This window comes from Lissotriton helveticus, chromosome 1_1, assembly GCF_964261635.1.
Source record: "Lissotriton helveticus chromosome 1_1, aLisHel1.1, whole genome shotgun sequence".
NCBI classification, from domain to species: domain Eukaryota; kingdom Metazoa; phylum Chordata; class Amphibia; order Caudata; family Salamandridae; genus Lissotriton; species Lissotriton helveticus.
In genome coordinates this window covers 487,300,781-487,316,583 of record NC_136057.1, presented here as the reverse complement: position 1 = coordinate 487,316,583, position 15,803 = coordinate 487,300,781, and the positions used below count along the sequence as shown (strand labels likewise).

At 49.5% G+C, this 15,803-nt stretch overlaps 1 protein-coding gene across 3 annotated transcripts in view; it reads right to left on the bottom strand.

Moving 5' to 3' along the window:
* Positions 1–15,803, bottom strand: part of RFX4 (regulatory factor X4) — a 351,260-nt gene that overhangs the window by 24,830 nt on the left and 310,627 nt on the right. For all 3 annotated transcript variants that reach the window (XM_078654089.1, XM_078654097.1, XM_078654104.1), the window contains one exon: positions 13,354–13,492. In XM_078654089.1, the coding sequence (XP_078510215.1) occupies positions 13,354–13,492 (139 nt within the window). The remainder of the gene's footprint in view (positions 1–13,353; positions 13,493–15,803) is intronic.

Here is a 15,803-nt window from a genome sequence, read left to right as displayed (position 1 = left end):
AGACTTTTTCCCGCCTTACGCGTGAGAGTTCCCACTCTGCACACGACGTCCCTAGGCCTACTGCTTGTATTCTAAAGGTTCAGTAGTCCAGTCCTAGCGATCCTAAAGCCTATGAGAATAGTTACTTACCTGCTAGTAATTTGCATTCCACTTTTGTAGTATATGGTTTTTCGTGCCCCTCGGGCATTTGTGTAAATTGTGCGACTTTAAGTATTTCTTCAAGAGTTTTGTTGTGTGCTTAGCTCCCTGTCTCATAAAGAGCCAGGGTAGTCTTGTTATAAATAAATATACTTTATTTTTCATAACAACTTGTGTGGTGTCCTTTCACTTGGTGTTCATGGGGTAAATAAGATGGTAAAACAGCTGGCTTAACACGCCCTCTAGAGTTTAGCCTAAAGACTGCACGTGTCCATGCTACTAGGATAGCTGGTCTATCAGGTTGACTTACAACCAAACATCAATAAGGGTTGTTTGGACTGATACAAAGTGTTCACTAGAATAGTGAACATTATATATCAGGCCAACTTCTCACAGACCCCAGATACCATTTACCCCAACTACATTCAAGAAGGCAATATGTGCCACTGTACGTTATGTCGCTAGCCATAGGTGTTCAAATTGTCGTCTTCAACCGGATATTATCAACTTACTGTACGGAGATGTTGCTAAATGTATGCTTCTTTTGAAATATGAATAAAGCTTTAAAAATTAAAAAACGCCCTCATTGGATTTAAGAAACCCATGGTGCTTCAACCACATCATTAACACAGTTGGTTCTAATAAATGGGAGATGATGATGAATAAGGTGGCCTTCTGCGGTCTAGGGTGGAAGGTCAGAGAGCGGTGGCATGGGTACAGCAATCGAGATGGGTAGGGTGTGGAATGTCAGGAGAGGGGAACCTTAGGGTTGGTGTGGTGCCTGGGAGGAAAATCGCAATTTTTCACAGGCAAGCAGTTTCGCCAAAATATAAAAAGCATTAAAGCTGGAAGCCTTGTTGCAAGAAAAATGAAAGACTGATAAATGGATAATCTCTGCAAATATCAAGGGCTCTGGGTCAGTGGGTGCCCCATACTGCAAACGTCAGGTAAACAAATTGTAGTTCGAGCTTGAATTTTTCTACTGAACATCTCGCCTGTTCTATAAGTCATGTCTGATAAAATACCCAACCCCTGCCCCCTTGGCTCCAGTAACCCTTCGCTCCCAGCATCCCACCTCCCTCATCGGTGAAGTAGCATGAGATTGAGCAATCTTTACCAAGAAAAATACTGCCCGGCTTATCTGTCAGCTCACCGACTCTAGAGGAGAGCATCCTGCAGTCTTTCTTGGATTACACGGGTGCGTCAGGAGCGTAAAGGATGGCTTCCAGGGAGGGCGAGGAGTAAAGTAAGAGGAGCAGAATGAGCGTGACAAACATTTGATGGGAAATTGTTTATAAAAGCGCCAATATTGGGAAACAAGCACAGTGCAAGCGCTGTGCAGCCAAATCATTAAAAAAAAGTTACGGGAGTTTAGTAAACAAGCACAGGCAACTGCTGCGCAGGCAAAAACGTACAGAAAGGGATAGGTAGTAAAGGAAAGAAAGGGAAGCAGAAAGAGCACGACAGACGTTTGATGGGAAGTTGTTACAAAATCGCCAATATAGGGAAACAAGCACAGCGCCAGCGCCGGAAACAATGACATCACCCCTTCGCAAGACCTCTGCAACTACCTCGCCTCCTACTTCCACAACAAGATCGCGGACATACACAACAGCTTCAGCACTCAACCGACGCACGCCACGACTGAACCACCGCCCCCCACCACCACCCTCCGCGCCTGGACCCCGATCAGCACCGAAGACACCGTCCGCACGATGAACTACATCCACTCCGGATCTCCTACCGACCCCTGCCCTCACCACATCTTCAACAAGGCTGACGCTGTCATCGCACCCCACCTGCGGGACATCATCAACACCTCCTTCGACACGGCTACCTTCCCGGAGAGCTGGAAGCACGCCGAACTCAGCGCTCTACTAAAGAAACCATCAGCAGACCCCACCGACCTCAAGAACTACCGCCCCATCTCGCTGCTCCCGTTCCCTACTAAAGTCGTCGAGAAGACCGTCAACAAGCAGCTGGCCGCCTTCCTCGAGACGAACGGATCCCTCGACCTCTTGCAGTCCGGCTTCCGGGCCAACCACAGCACCGAGACCGCCCTGATCGCAGCCACCGATGACATCCGAGCCCTGCTTGACAACGGAGAAACAGCAGCCCTCATCCTCCTAGACCTCTCCGCGGCCTTCGACACGGTCTGCCACCGTACACTAGTGCAGCGACTCAGCAATGTCGGAATCCAGGAGAAGGCACTGGAGTGGATCATCTCCTTCCTCGCCGGAAGGACACAGAGAGTCCGCCTCCCCCCGTTCAGATCTGAAGCCACCGAAGTTATCTGCGGAGTTCCTCAAGGCTCCTCGCTCAGTCCAACCCTCTTCAACGTCTACATGAGCCCCCTCGCAGACATCGCACGCCAGCACAACCTCAACATCATCTCCTACGCCGACGACACCCAGCTGATTCTCTCCCTCACCAACGACCCCGCCACCGCCAGAGCCAACCTTCACGAAGGGATGAAAGAGGTATCCGAATGGATGAAGAACAGCCGCCTGAAACTGAACTCAGACAAGACCGAAGTCCTCATCCTGGGATTCTTACCCTCCGCCTGGGACAACTCCTGGTGGCCCCCCGCCCTAGGCAGCGCACCCAAACCAACAGACCGCGCACGCAACCTAGGCTTCATCCAGGACTCCTCCCTCTCCATGACCAGACAAGTCAACGCCGTCTCCTCGTCGTGCTTCAACATCCTGCGCATGCTACGTAAGATCTTCCGGTGGATCCCCACCGAGACCAGGAAGACGGTCACCCAGGCCCTCGTCACCAGCCGCCTGGACTACGGCAACTCCCTCTACGCCGGAACCACCGCCAAGCTCCAGAAGAAACTCCAGCGGATCCAGAACGCCTCAGCACGTCTCATCCTGGACATCCCCCGCCGCAGCCACATCTAAGGACACCTGAGAGACCTGCACTGGTTCCCGGTCAACAAGAGAATCACCTTCCGACTCCTCACCCCCGCACACAAAGCCCTACACAACCAAGGCCCAGGATACCTCAACAGCCGCCTCAACTTCTACGCTCCCAAACGCCAGCTTCGATCGACCGGCCACGCCCTCGCCACCGTCCCCCGTATCCGAAGAGCCACCACAGGGGGACGGTCCTTCTCCTACCTCGCTGCCAAGACATGGAACTCCCTGCCGACCCACCTCCGCCTGACCCAGGACCACCTCGCCTTCAGGAAGCACCTCAAGACCTGGCTGTTCGAGCAGTAGCGGACCTCCCTCCCCCAGCGCCTTGAGACCCTCTGGGTGAGTAGTGCGCTATATAAATGCCTTGATTGATTGATTGATGTGCAGCCCCAAATATTTTTTTTAAGTTACGGGGAGATTAGTAAACACTACTTAACGTCTTGCCAGTTCTATAAGTCATATCTGATAAAATACCCAACTCCTGCTCCCTCGCCACCAGTAATCCCTTACTTCCAGCGGCCCTTCTCCCTCATCGGTAAAGTAGCAGGAGACTGAGCAACCTTTACCAAGCAGAACACTGCCCCGGCAACGGAGTATCATTCAGCTCACTGACTCCCAAGGAGACCTTCCTGCAGGCAATGAGCACTCTTTCTTGGCTCACACAGGTGCGTCAGGAGTGGAAGGGACGGCGTCCAGGGAGGGCGAGGCAGTAATGGAAAGAAAGGAAAACAGAATGAGCGCAAGAGACGTTTGATGGGACATTGTTATAAAACCGCAAAAGAAGGGAAACAAGCATAGAGGTGTGTAGCCAAAACATTTTTAAAAGTTACGGGTAGATTAGTAAACAAGCACTTTGAAAGCCCTGTGCAGGCAAAACATAACAAAAAGGTTCCTCAAAAGCAGATGAAAACAGTACCTGGGCCCTGGGACACTGATACGAGAAACACATAAAGGAACAACAGGAAATAGTATGCTACAGCAAAGAGAAACATAGGAAAAGTACGTGGCAAGCACGCGAACCAATGAAAAGTAAGGGCAGGATGTAAGTCCCTTTTAAGATTTATATTAAATACAATAGATTTCATAAGTACAATGCAAGCACTGTTTATACAAAACCTAACATGGCCCACAAACCGCCAAAAACTAGCCCAAACACCAGCCCATCAGGCACGGCCTGATTGCCAAATAGGCCATTCCAACCCTATGTGAATGTAAAACAAAACTTACGATCAACCAATATCAAATGGAGTCTACTTGTTTCTGGAAGTGTACATAAAAATGTGTAAATACTTGACAACAAAGCATACCAGGAGCTGCTGGTGCCAGGGGTAAAGCATTAGATGCACTGAACTCACATAGCCACAAAATCCAGAAATAAATCTGGCTAAAAAACAGAAACAATCACCTCATTCAAACCTCCGGGTGGAAACATGTTCAGCTTCACTAGCTTTCTTGGTGTAGAGTGGGTTACACCAAAACTATGAACTATGTGGTACAAGTATAGATGTCCCCTTCTTCCTCCATCTGCCTGTGTTCATCACAATTAGACAGAAAAGAAGAAAACACTAGCGGTACAGATCTACCTTATTGTGCTTAGTCAACAATACTACATCAATCATTATTGGACATATGAAAACATTCTCTTGCACTACAATAAAATGCGAGGGCCTCAGGCAAGAACCCTGAGTGATGCCACCGCATTCATGAGGATAGTGAGCCAGAGTCACTGCTTTAGAAAACCCATGTAAAAAGGAGGAGTACCAGTTGTACACTGTGCCCTTGACACCTACGATGTCCCGCCTATTAAGTAGGGTGTCATTGGAGATCATATCAAAGGCTATGGAGAGATCTAAAAGGATGAGGGCAGCCTCCCACATCAAGAATCATTCTGATGTTGCTGATAGTAGCCACTAATAAAGACTCTGTACTACGGTGGGGTGAAAACCAGCCTGAAAGGTGTCCCGTAAAAAGTGTTTTTCAATATCTTTGGATGGTTTCTGGTTAACTCACCTTTCCACAATCTCAACATCCCAAGGCAGCAATGAAATAGGGTGTCAGTTCAATAGAACAGATGGATCACTAGCAGCCACGGCCGTTGCAGGTAAGAGAAGTGGGGCCGGGTGGAGGGGATGGAGGGATTTTGAGAGACAACCACGAGGGAAAATTAAATAAATAATTAATTTCACCTTGTGCTCATCTCTCGAAATCCCCCTCAATCCGGCCCCACAGCTCTTACCTGCAGCGGCCGCGGATGATCTCAAATAGGCTTTTATAAAAGGGAAATGGCCAGGGCTTTTTTTCCAGCCACCAGGCACAATGCCTGAGCTAAGAGAAGTATTAGTTCTGATAAGGCAAGAATATGCTGGAAGGGCAATAGCTTAACAGTTTTGTGATTTTATCCTGAAAATAAGTCAGGAGGTTCAAAACAGAACTGCTGGACAGGTGTAGCAGCCATATTGGCAACAGCAGAATGAAAGAGAGCGTTGTGTATTGAGAAAATCATGTATTCTCCAAAGCCACATTGGTACCCTGGCTACTCAAGTCAAAAGAAACGCATTTGTTTAGTTACTTATTAGTTAAATTATTTATTTATTTAGTTAGTTGGCAGCTTAATGTATTCAATTACAATTTTTATATGGTGCACTAGTACCTAGAGGCATTTAGGAACTTTACATTAAAACATAGCACTACAAAATGAAATGTTTTGAGAGGCTAACAATAAGGACAGACTTAATAGTAAAACGTCATCATAGTGCAGTAGGAGATATGAGGGACAAAGTAAGAGGAAGGAGATGAGGGACAGAGTGGCGGGTTATAGAGTTGCAGCAAGATAAACTTAGTCTGGCAAGAGATGAAACAGACGAAATCACAGTTAGCAAATATGAGCAATGTGAGCTGTTGCATACTTTTGATATGCACTACAGGTAAGTGGAAATCCCACCCAACCAAAGACTCTCATTAAAATAAATGTAGAGCTGTTACAGGGGCCTCTTGTTGTAAGTGGTTGACTGCATCAGCTTGCTGCCTTCAAGGGTGTGAAGCCGCTACTGAGGAAAGCATATTTTCTGGAGTAAGGAGTGATGTTAACGTTAAGCAACTCAAGATCTTCTGAGAGGCTTCTATTGGACATCCACGAACAATGAGGAGGAAAAGAGCTGGTGGTTGAATCCACAACTTTGTGTGCTAGGTTCCCTTTGTCTTCTCTGCCTCCTAAACTGACTCACGGGTCTGAAATGGACATCAATCAATCAATCACACATATTTGTAGAGTGCGCTACTCACCCGCTAGGGTCTCAAGGCGCTGGGAGGAGGGGGAGCCGCTATTGCTTGAACAGCCAGGTCTTGAGTTGTTTCCTGAAGAAGAGATGGTCCTGGGTCAGCCTTAGGTGGGTTGGGAGGAAGTTCCATGTCTTGGCCGCCAGGTAGGAGAAGGTTCTTCCTCCGGCAGTGGCGCTGCAAATTCGTGGGACGGTGGCGAGGGCGAGGCTGGTGGATCGGAGCTGGCGGGTGGGTGTGTAGAATGTGAGGCAGCTGTTGAGGTATTTGGGGCCCATGTCGTGGAGAGCCTTGTGTGCATGGGTGAAGAGTCTGAACGTGATCCTCTCGTTGACGGGGAGCCAGTGCAGGTCTCTCAGATGGGCAGAGATGTGGCTGTGACGGGGGATGTCCAGGAAGAGTCGTGCAGAAGCGTTCTGTATGCGCTGGAGTCTTTTCTGGAGTTTGGCTGTGGTTCCAGCGTAGAGGGTGTTCCCGTAGTCCAGTCGGCTGGAGACGAGGGCCTGGGTGACCGTCTTCCTGGTTTCAGTGGGGATCCACCGGAAGATCTTTGGGAGCATGCGCAGGGTGTTGAAACAGGATGATGAGACGGCGTTGACTTGCTTGGTCATCGTGAGGGAGGAGTCCAGGATGAAGCCCAGGTTGAGTGCATGGTCCGTGGGCTTGGGGGCGGTGCCCAGTGCAGGGGGCCACCAGGAGTCATCCCAGGCAGAGGGGGATGGACCCAGAATGTTGACTTCCGTCTTGTCTGAGTTCAGTTTCAGAGGGCTGCGCTTCATCCATTCCGGGACGTCTTTCATTCCTTCCTGGAGGCTGGCTCTGGCGGGATCGTTGGTGAGGGAGAGGATCAGCTGGGTGTCGTCAGCGTAGGAAATGATGTTTAGGATGTGTTGGCGTGCGATGGCTGAGAGGGGGCTCATGTAGACGTTGAAGAGGGTGGGGCTGAGCGAGGATCCTTGAGGAACGCCGCAGATGACTTCGGTGGCCTCAGATCGGAAGGGGGGAGGCGGACTCTCTCGGTTCTTCCGGAGAGGAAGGAGATGATCCACTCCAGGGCCGTCCCTTGGATTCCGGTGTTGCTGAGGTGCTGTATTAGTGTGCGGTGGGATACAGTGTTGAAGGCTGCCGAGAGGTCCAGGAGGAAGAGGGCAGCTGTTTCCCTGTTGTCGAGCAGGGACCTGATGTCGTCGGTAGCTTCGATGTGGGCGGTCTCGGTGCTGTGGTTTGCTCGGAAACCGGACTGAGAGGAGTCGAGGGATCCGTTTGTCTCGAGGAAGGCGGAGAGTTGTTTGTTGACGGTCTTCTCGATGACTTTGGCAGGAAAAGGGAGGAGCCAGATGGGGCGGAAGTTCTTGAGGTCCGTGGGGTCCGCGGTGGGTTTCTTTAGGAGGGCGCTGAGCTCGGCATGTTTCCAGCTCTCCGGGAAGGTGGCGGATGCGAAGGAGCTGTTAATGATGTCCCGGAGTTGGGGTGCGAGGATGGAGTCGACTTTGTTAAAGATGTGGTGTGGACAGGGGTCGGTTGGGGAGCCGGAGTGGATGGTGTTCATCATGCGGGTGGTGTCTTTGGTGCTGACCGAGGTCCAGGTGCAGAGGGTGGTGGTGGGGCGCGCTGGTTCGGTGGTTTGGTGCGCGGTCTGTGCGCCGAAGCTGTTGTGTATGTCGGCGATCTTGCGGTGGAAGAACGAGGCGAGTGAGTCGCAGAGGTCTTGCGAGGGTGTGATGTCGTTGATGCAGGCGCTGGGGTTGGAGAGCTCTTTAACGATGCTGAAGAGTTCCTTGCTGTTGTGGGTGTTGTTGTCTAGTCGTTCTCTGAATGTTGTCCTTTTGGTGGTTCGGATCAGCTGGTGGTGTTTGCGGATGGCGTTCTTGAGGGCTGTCATGTTTTCTGTTGACTGGTCGTGGCGCCAGGCTTTCTCGAGGGTACAGCAGGATTTCTTGGAGTTTTTGAGGTTGATGGTGAACCATAAGGCTTTCTTGCTGCCGGGTCTGTGGAGGATTCTTCAGCGGTGCCAGGTCATTGGCGCAGTTGGTGAGCCACTGTGTGAGGTTGCGGGCTGCTTTGTTGGGGTCGTCGTGTTGGTGGGAGGGTTCTGGCTAAGAGAGGTGGTGAGCTGGTCGGCGGTGATCTTGCTCCAGCTTCTTCGGGGAACCTGTTGCGAGTGGTGATGGGTCGTTGTTCTCCTGAAGTTGAAATGGACGCAGCTGTGATCTGTCCAGTGTAGTCCGGTGGAGTGGCTGAAGGAGATGTGCTTGCTGGAGGAGAAGACTTGTTTAAGAAAGACAAGGGAACCCAAAAGGTATGCCATAGGGACCTTGGGCAGTGTAATGTTACAAAAAACAGTGGTCCCTACTCGTGGACACAATGGTATACTGAGCTAATAATCACACACCTGATAAGTGTTATGTCTTTTGTCCAGCCGGACAAGGAATTTATTAAACAATTTTCTTAATAAAAGCTGAATGAACACATTAATAACAAGTGGGCACAGCCGTGACCCACAACATTCAGACAAAACAACGAACAGAATGGTAAAAGGAGCAAAGCAAAAAATATATCTGTGTACTTGTAGTCAGTGTTACAGACAGAGATTTTTATAACCACACCTTTGCATTTCACAATATTTTAAATGTCATATTGCATACGGGTTTTTTTTTGGTCGACGACGTTTCGATGCCTAAGTTAAATGAGGGGCATCATCATCAGGACAAAAATATAGTCATTGTTGTCTTTAAATATTACACTGCCTTTTTACACAATTGCGTATCACAACGGATCAGCAGATACCATGAACAATGGAGGAATCGGTACTGCCGTTTCCAGCGTGGAAAGTCGTCTGGATTAGGAGCGTAATAGCTCGATATGCAGAAGTCGGCGGCGCTGTGGCGGATGGTGGGGTCTGGTGAACCCCACCGTGAACACCAGAACCCCACCGTCCGCCACAGCGCCGCCGCTGCTGATCTGTTGAATTGCCTGATGTGATACGCAATTGTGTAAAAAGGCAGTGTAATATTTAAAGACAACAATGACTATATTTTTGTCCTGATGATGATGTCCCTCATTTAACTTAGGCATCGAAACGTCGTCGACCAAAAAAAAACCCGCATGCAATATGACATTTAAAATATTGTGAAATGCAAAGGCGTGGTTATAACAATCTCTGTCTGTAACACTGACTACAAGTACACAGACATATTTTTTGCTTTGCTACTTTTACCATTCTGTTCGTTGTTTTGTCTGAATGTTGTGGGTCACGGCTGTGCCTGCTTGTTATTAATGTGTTCATTCAGTTTTTATTAAGAAAATTGTTTAATAAATTCCTTGTCCGGCTGGACAAAAGACATAACACTTATCAGGTGTGTGATTATTAGCTCAGTATACCATTGTGTCCACGAGTAGGGACCACTGTTTTTTGGAGGAGAAGACGTGGTCAAGCCTGTGGCCGGCATAGTGGGTGGGGGTGTTCACCAGTTGCTTGAGTCCGAGGTTGGCGAGGTTGTCCAGCAGGGTGGTGGTGTTGTTGTCGTTGTTGTTTTCCAGGTGGAAGTTGAGGTCCCCTAGGAGGAAGTAGTCTGAGGAGGTGAGGGCGTGCGGGCTGATGAAGTCTGCGATGGCTTCTATGAATTGTGTGCGTAGTCCCGGGGGTCTGTAGATTAGAGTGCCTCTGAGGGTGGTCTTGGGGTCGGTGTGTATCTGGAAGTGAAGGTGCTCGGCTGCGGCGAGGGTGTCGTCGGAGTTGGTCGTGATGCGGATGGTGTTTCTGTGGACGATGGCAATGCCTCCTCCGGTTTGGTTGATGCGGTCCCTCCGGGTGATCTTGTAGCCATCCGGGATGGCTATGGCGATGTCGGGGGCAGAGGAGGCGTTCATCCAGGTTTCTGTGAGGAAGGCGACGTCTGGTGATGTTGTGTCGAGGAGGTTCCAGAGTTCGACGGCGTGCCTGTGGATGGAGCGGGTGTTGAGCAGAATGTATTTGAGGTGATTGTTGCTGGTGCCTGGCCTGGCGGGTGCGGTGCAGGTCCAGAGGCATGTGAATTTGCAGGCTTGGCAGGTGAATGGTCCATAGGTGCGTTTCGGGGTGGCTCGGTGGCAGGTGGGGTTCCGGCCGGTGTTGAGTGCGTGGAGGGTGGCGGCGACGTAAGTCAGTCGGGTGGACTGGTGACGTTGAGGGCCAGAGGTCCTGGCGCTGGGCGCGGTCCAGGCGCGGACAGGCGCAGACGGGCTTGCCTTAGGCGCGCCCGCTGCACGTGGCCGCTTCGCGGCCTCCATATGAGGGCAGTGGGAGGGAGGAGCAGCTGGGAGGTGGGAGCGGGGTGGCCAATGGGAGTGAAGGGGGCGGGCCGCAGGGCTCAGCAGCGGGGGAAGAACCGGGGAAAAAACGGCGGGAAAAGACGGCGGGAGGGGGACGACAAAGCACAGGGGTACAGAAGGCAAAAACACTGGGGCAGAGAATGCAAAAAACAAGGTGGCACTGGATGCCAAGCCCAGGGGTACAAAATGAAAGAGGGAGCGAGCAGTCAAGCGGCCAAAACGGCAACAGAGGGTCAACCCACAGGGGGCTGCGTGGCGGATGGGGGGAGCGACCTGCCTGGTGACAGGGTCAGTGGTCGCTCTCTACCACCGCTTCGCGGCCTCCATATGAGAGCAGAGGGAGGGAGGAGCAGCTGGGATGTGGGAGCGGGGTGGCCCATGGGAGTGAAGGGGGCAGGGCCGCAGGACTCAGAGGCGGGGGAAGAACCGGGAAATAAACGGCGGGAAAAGACGGCGGGAGGGAGACGACAGAGCACAGGGGTACAGAAGGCAAAAACACAGGGGCAGAGAATGCAAAAAAAAAGGTGGCACTGGATGCCAACCGCAGGGGTACAAAATGAAAGAGGGAGCGAGCAGTCAAGCGGCCAAAACGGCAACAGAGGTTCAACCCACAGGGGGCTGCGTGGCGGATGGGGGGAGCGACCTGCCTGGTGACAGGGTCAGTGGTCGCATGAGGCTAGGACGACATGTTGGAGTGACAAAGAATAGACAAGAAACCTGTACTTTTCTGTCAACCTTCCATGCCTTGTTACCAGCCCTCTCCTCACTCATAAGAAAATACTTTGTTTATTTTGTGATCTAACCTTATCTACCATAATAGCCTCAATTGAGACACTTCCACATCCCTCGGCCACCTCTCCCCAAACACACAAGCATAAACAAGCATTTGCAATCCAATAGGTCTACCATTTACGCAAGTATAAGCTATTGACGTTGTAAATGACAATGGCAATAGCTTAAACTCGCGTAAATGTGAGATTAATTGCTTTGGAAATGTTGGTTTAACTTTAAAACTGAGTGCAGCGCCGCTTCAAGGACACCGCACTTGGTTTCTTTTTTTTTTTACTCTAACACTGAGTGCAGTGTCCTTAAAGCGGGCGCCACGCTGAGTGTCAAAGTAAAAAAAAAAATAACGAAACCGAGCGCAGTGTCCTTAAAGCGGTGCCGTGCTCAGTTTTAAAGTAAAAAATAAAAATAAACAAAGAAAGCACAGTGTCCCTGAAGCAGGCACCGCGCTCACTAGGAAAGTAAAATTAAAAAAAATTCAACAGAGCGCAGTGTCCCAGAAGTGGACGCCGCGCTCAACATGAAAAAATAATCAAATTCAAATTGAAAATGATCGCGGTGTCCCTAAAGCGGGCATTACGATCATTATGCAAATTCCACAAAAACCAGCCGCCACTGTCGCCATCAGTGCCAATAACAAAAATAGTGCTTCCCCCCTAGATAAAGCAGGCCGTGTAACCAGCCAAGTAAAAGGTTCAGTCGTTATGGGCCGTAACAAATGGAGACAAGGCGGTCCCAAGGCGGGACTAACAAGCCCATTTACGAATCAGAAGCCACCATATAAGGACAATGGCACAAAGCCAATGACAAATATGGGCGGAGAGAGGGAGACGCTTCAACAACATACCCAAATACAGCATGCCTCGCAGAGCGAACAGCGCTTGCGCGCTGCCGCCAAGCTCGACCTAAAAACTGTCACCCCTCTCTCTTCTATTCTTCCCTCTTCATGCAGCCATAGATCCTTCCTCCAACACCCTGCTCTCTGTACAGAGGCTCCTGTTTTCAATAGTAAGGTGCTGCCAGCTGTAGGAGAACAGTGCTCCCTACCCATTTCCCACCCCTACTTCATCAGTGAACTATTAAAGGAACAGATCGCCCATAACCTGCAGCCCATTTGCGGACAATGCTTCACCATGTGCTGCTCTCAATTAAACCCAAGCTGATTTTTTTTTTACATTTTTTTAATTCAGAAGCCCATAACTTGCAGCCCATTTGCGGACAATGCTCCACCATGTGCTGCTCTCAAGTAAACCCAAGCTGATTTTTTTTTTTTAATTCAGCAGACTTGTTGAATCTCCGGTGACATTCCAACACTTCAACCTGATCCATTTACCGAAGATTTAATAGCTCAAACCAATTCGAATTTTAGATTTAAGTTTGCTTTAAATTAATTTGAACCCCAGATCTGACTTCTAATAAATCAAATACAAAAAAGTGCCTTGGGAAGGTTGAATTAGGGGTCGAAGCACAATACATAACAAAAAATTCCAAGCTAAGTGAATTACCGGATCACCCCAAAATTCGAGTTTGTGCTCATTCATTTCACCAAGGACTACTGCAATCCAGCTTCAGAGAAATCGAGTGAGTTTACCCTGGACATGAGTTCTAATGTTCGAACATATCCATAGTATGACCAAACCAGCAAGTCTGTCTTTCTTCAGTTCTTCGTTTTGCCAAAACTTGGATAACTCCATTAACTGGGGATTAGCCTACAAATCCTGAATATTTAAGCTGTATACAGAACTATTGAAACCTGCAACCACATTTATGATCATATATTTAGATTGTAAACTGTCAGTAGTGGAATTAAATTAAACTAAGAGTGCACAATTTAATTACACCATACTTGTTCGCCAATACAACAGTTCGCTTTGCAAATTCTCTGAAGTTAAGATGGACTTTAGCCACTCAGACTCACCTGTGATGAGCTTCTGTGATATGATGAATAGTGAAGTGGTCCAGCGATGCTGCTGTCGTGCGGTAAGGACGAATATTGGCTTGGCATCGAATGATGATGCTGGTTGCTATAGCTACCATAGTTGTAACTTCCTGTGTACCTAAAGTATGTTATAAATGATTACTCTATTAAGTCCATACGTGGAAGATATGTATATTAGTTGTAAGAATATTAAAGCAGGACAAGGTTGATGTTTACATAGAGATGAGCTATACAATTAACGAAGGCTACGCACATCTCATTGCAATATTGACAGTATCAGGTCCCAGGGATAAGAACTTATCTAACAAGATCTCAAACACACCGTTCATCTAATGTATTTTTGCACTTATTTAGCCTATTCTCTGTCACATCTTTTCAAAACACTTCTACACACACAGAAATCGGGAATTGCTATGTACATTAAACTTAAGCACCTCACATAGATCACAGAGCAGAGGCTCCCTGTTTTATGGAATGGAATTCCGTTGCCAGACATTTCCGTCTGTGTTTACAAATATTTAGGTCATAAGTAAATTGCAGGTGTTTTTCTAATTCTGCCTCTTAAAACGGTAAAGACTGTCCATGCTGAATTAGCAGCGAATAATCAACTAACTACGTTTTCCTACATGGCAGTAAACGTACGGACACTGGGCCTCTCACAGATTTATTTTTGCATTTGTTCAGTATACATTGAAAAATACAGTAATTAATTTCCATCCTTGGAATAGTGAGAATAAACCTATGCCATTGTCTTTGTTATACTAGGAATCCGTTTGTAGACTGGAGTGTCCTGTAATACCAAGATGTGTTCCTTGGGCAGCTATTGACCACACAAACAGCCCCCATGAGACAGCTATTGTTCAAGTAACATGGAGCACACAATTTGTTTCATACCAGGTGTTATGTTATGTTATGTGTATTTGTAAATCTCACTGTCACCCACGAGGGTATCCTGGTGCTGAGCAGGTGTGTGTGCCTAGCCCTGCCTATGGGAGGTTGGCTAATTGAAAAGTAGGGTTTTCAGCTTCTTGCGCACAATTGCTATGCAGTAATTAGGCCCATCAGCATTAAATACAATCAGAGTGTGGCTGATTCATTTCCACAGAAAACTGAAAGCCTTGATCATATGCACTGAAAAGAACGATATTGAATTTCTCTTGCATGAAGTAACAACCTCAGATCCATGAGCTAGCTCACCTAGTCCAGCTTTTTTCTTTGCCGCACTGGTTCTTGTGTGTCTGTTTATTCCATTATAAGTTAGATACTACAGTGGCCGTGGCCTGCAACATGGAGGAGTAGTCGCTGTTGCCGGAGCTCCGGCAGCCCACACTAAATCCTATCACTAATCCTGCCCTTCCAGATGCCATCCGAGCAGGTCAATAGACATACCTTAAACTACAAATCTTATAGAGGAGAGGAGATGGGGTGGCACACATAATCCCAAATCCACACGCAGAAATGGGAGCAGATGCGGTGATGCAAGCCAGCCCAAGATGGCGGACACCCGGCCCCAGACCGCTTGACTGACACGGAAACCCAGGAAAACGATACTGACTGGTACAGACGTTTGCCTGGAGGGAGCGACGAGCCTGAGTCACGTGGGCGAGCTGGTGGCAGTGTCTGATCTTGTGGCCGTTTGCCGTCGTAGGGGCCTCGGGGCTGACCCAGGGCTGCTTGCTGCCGGAGGTGAGGCCTCAACCCTATTCTGCGGCAGGAGGGGAGGAAGAAGAGCCCCCCCCCCGCTGTGTGTTTTCCGGGAGACACTTGGTATACTCTGCTATCCTCGACGATACTTGGAGGTCTGACTCCGGTTGCGGAGGCCTGAGAAGGGTGGACATGCCGGCGAAGGACGACTGGCTGGTGCTCCCCGTGGCGGTGATGGTGACGAGGAGAAGGGAAGCCCTGCACCGGTGGCTGCACTCTGAGTGAAATGAGCAGACCGGGTGCCTCAGACGGTAGGGGAGAAAATAAAAGTCCCGGGTGAGTGGTGGACGCGGCTCTGGACGCTCCAAGCCTACGGGGTGCTGGGGGGAGGCTCACCACTGGCCCAGGTGTCCTACCCGGACAATAAAGTGGACGCTACAAGAGAGGCGGAGACTAATTAGGGGCCTCATACGGTCCATGGTTGTATTCAGATACGAGGGGACCAGGAGTATTGGCAGCTAGATCCTGGGCTTAACTCCCCCGTGGGGAGACAACAATATGCCGCAACCCCCACCTCCCCGCCACCCCAGTGATTGGAGCCTGGCGGCCACTCAAGTGCCTGGTGCCTCCTGACTTGGCCCATCGATGAAACGTGGCCCCACAGGATGAAGGGGAGGCGACGGTGATAAGCTCTCACAGAAGAAACCGGGAGGAATGCAGGGGGCACTCCAGGGGCCAGTGGTGGTGAGATGGCCGCACATGCAGAGGCAAGTAGAAGGAGACAG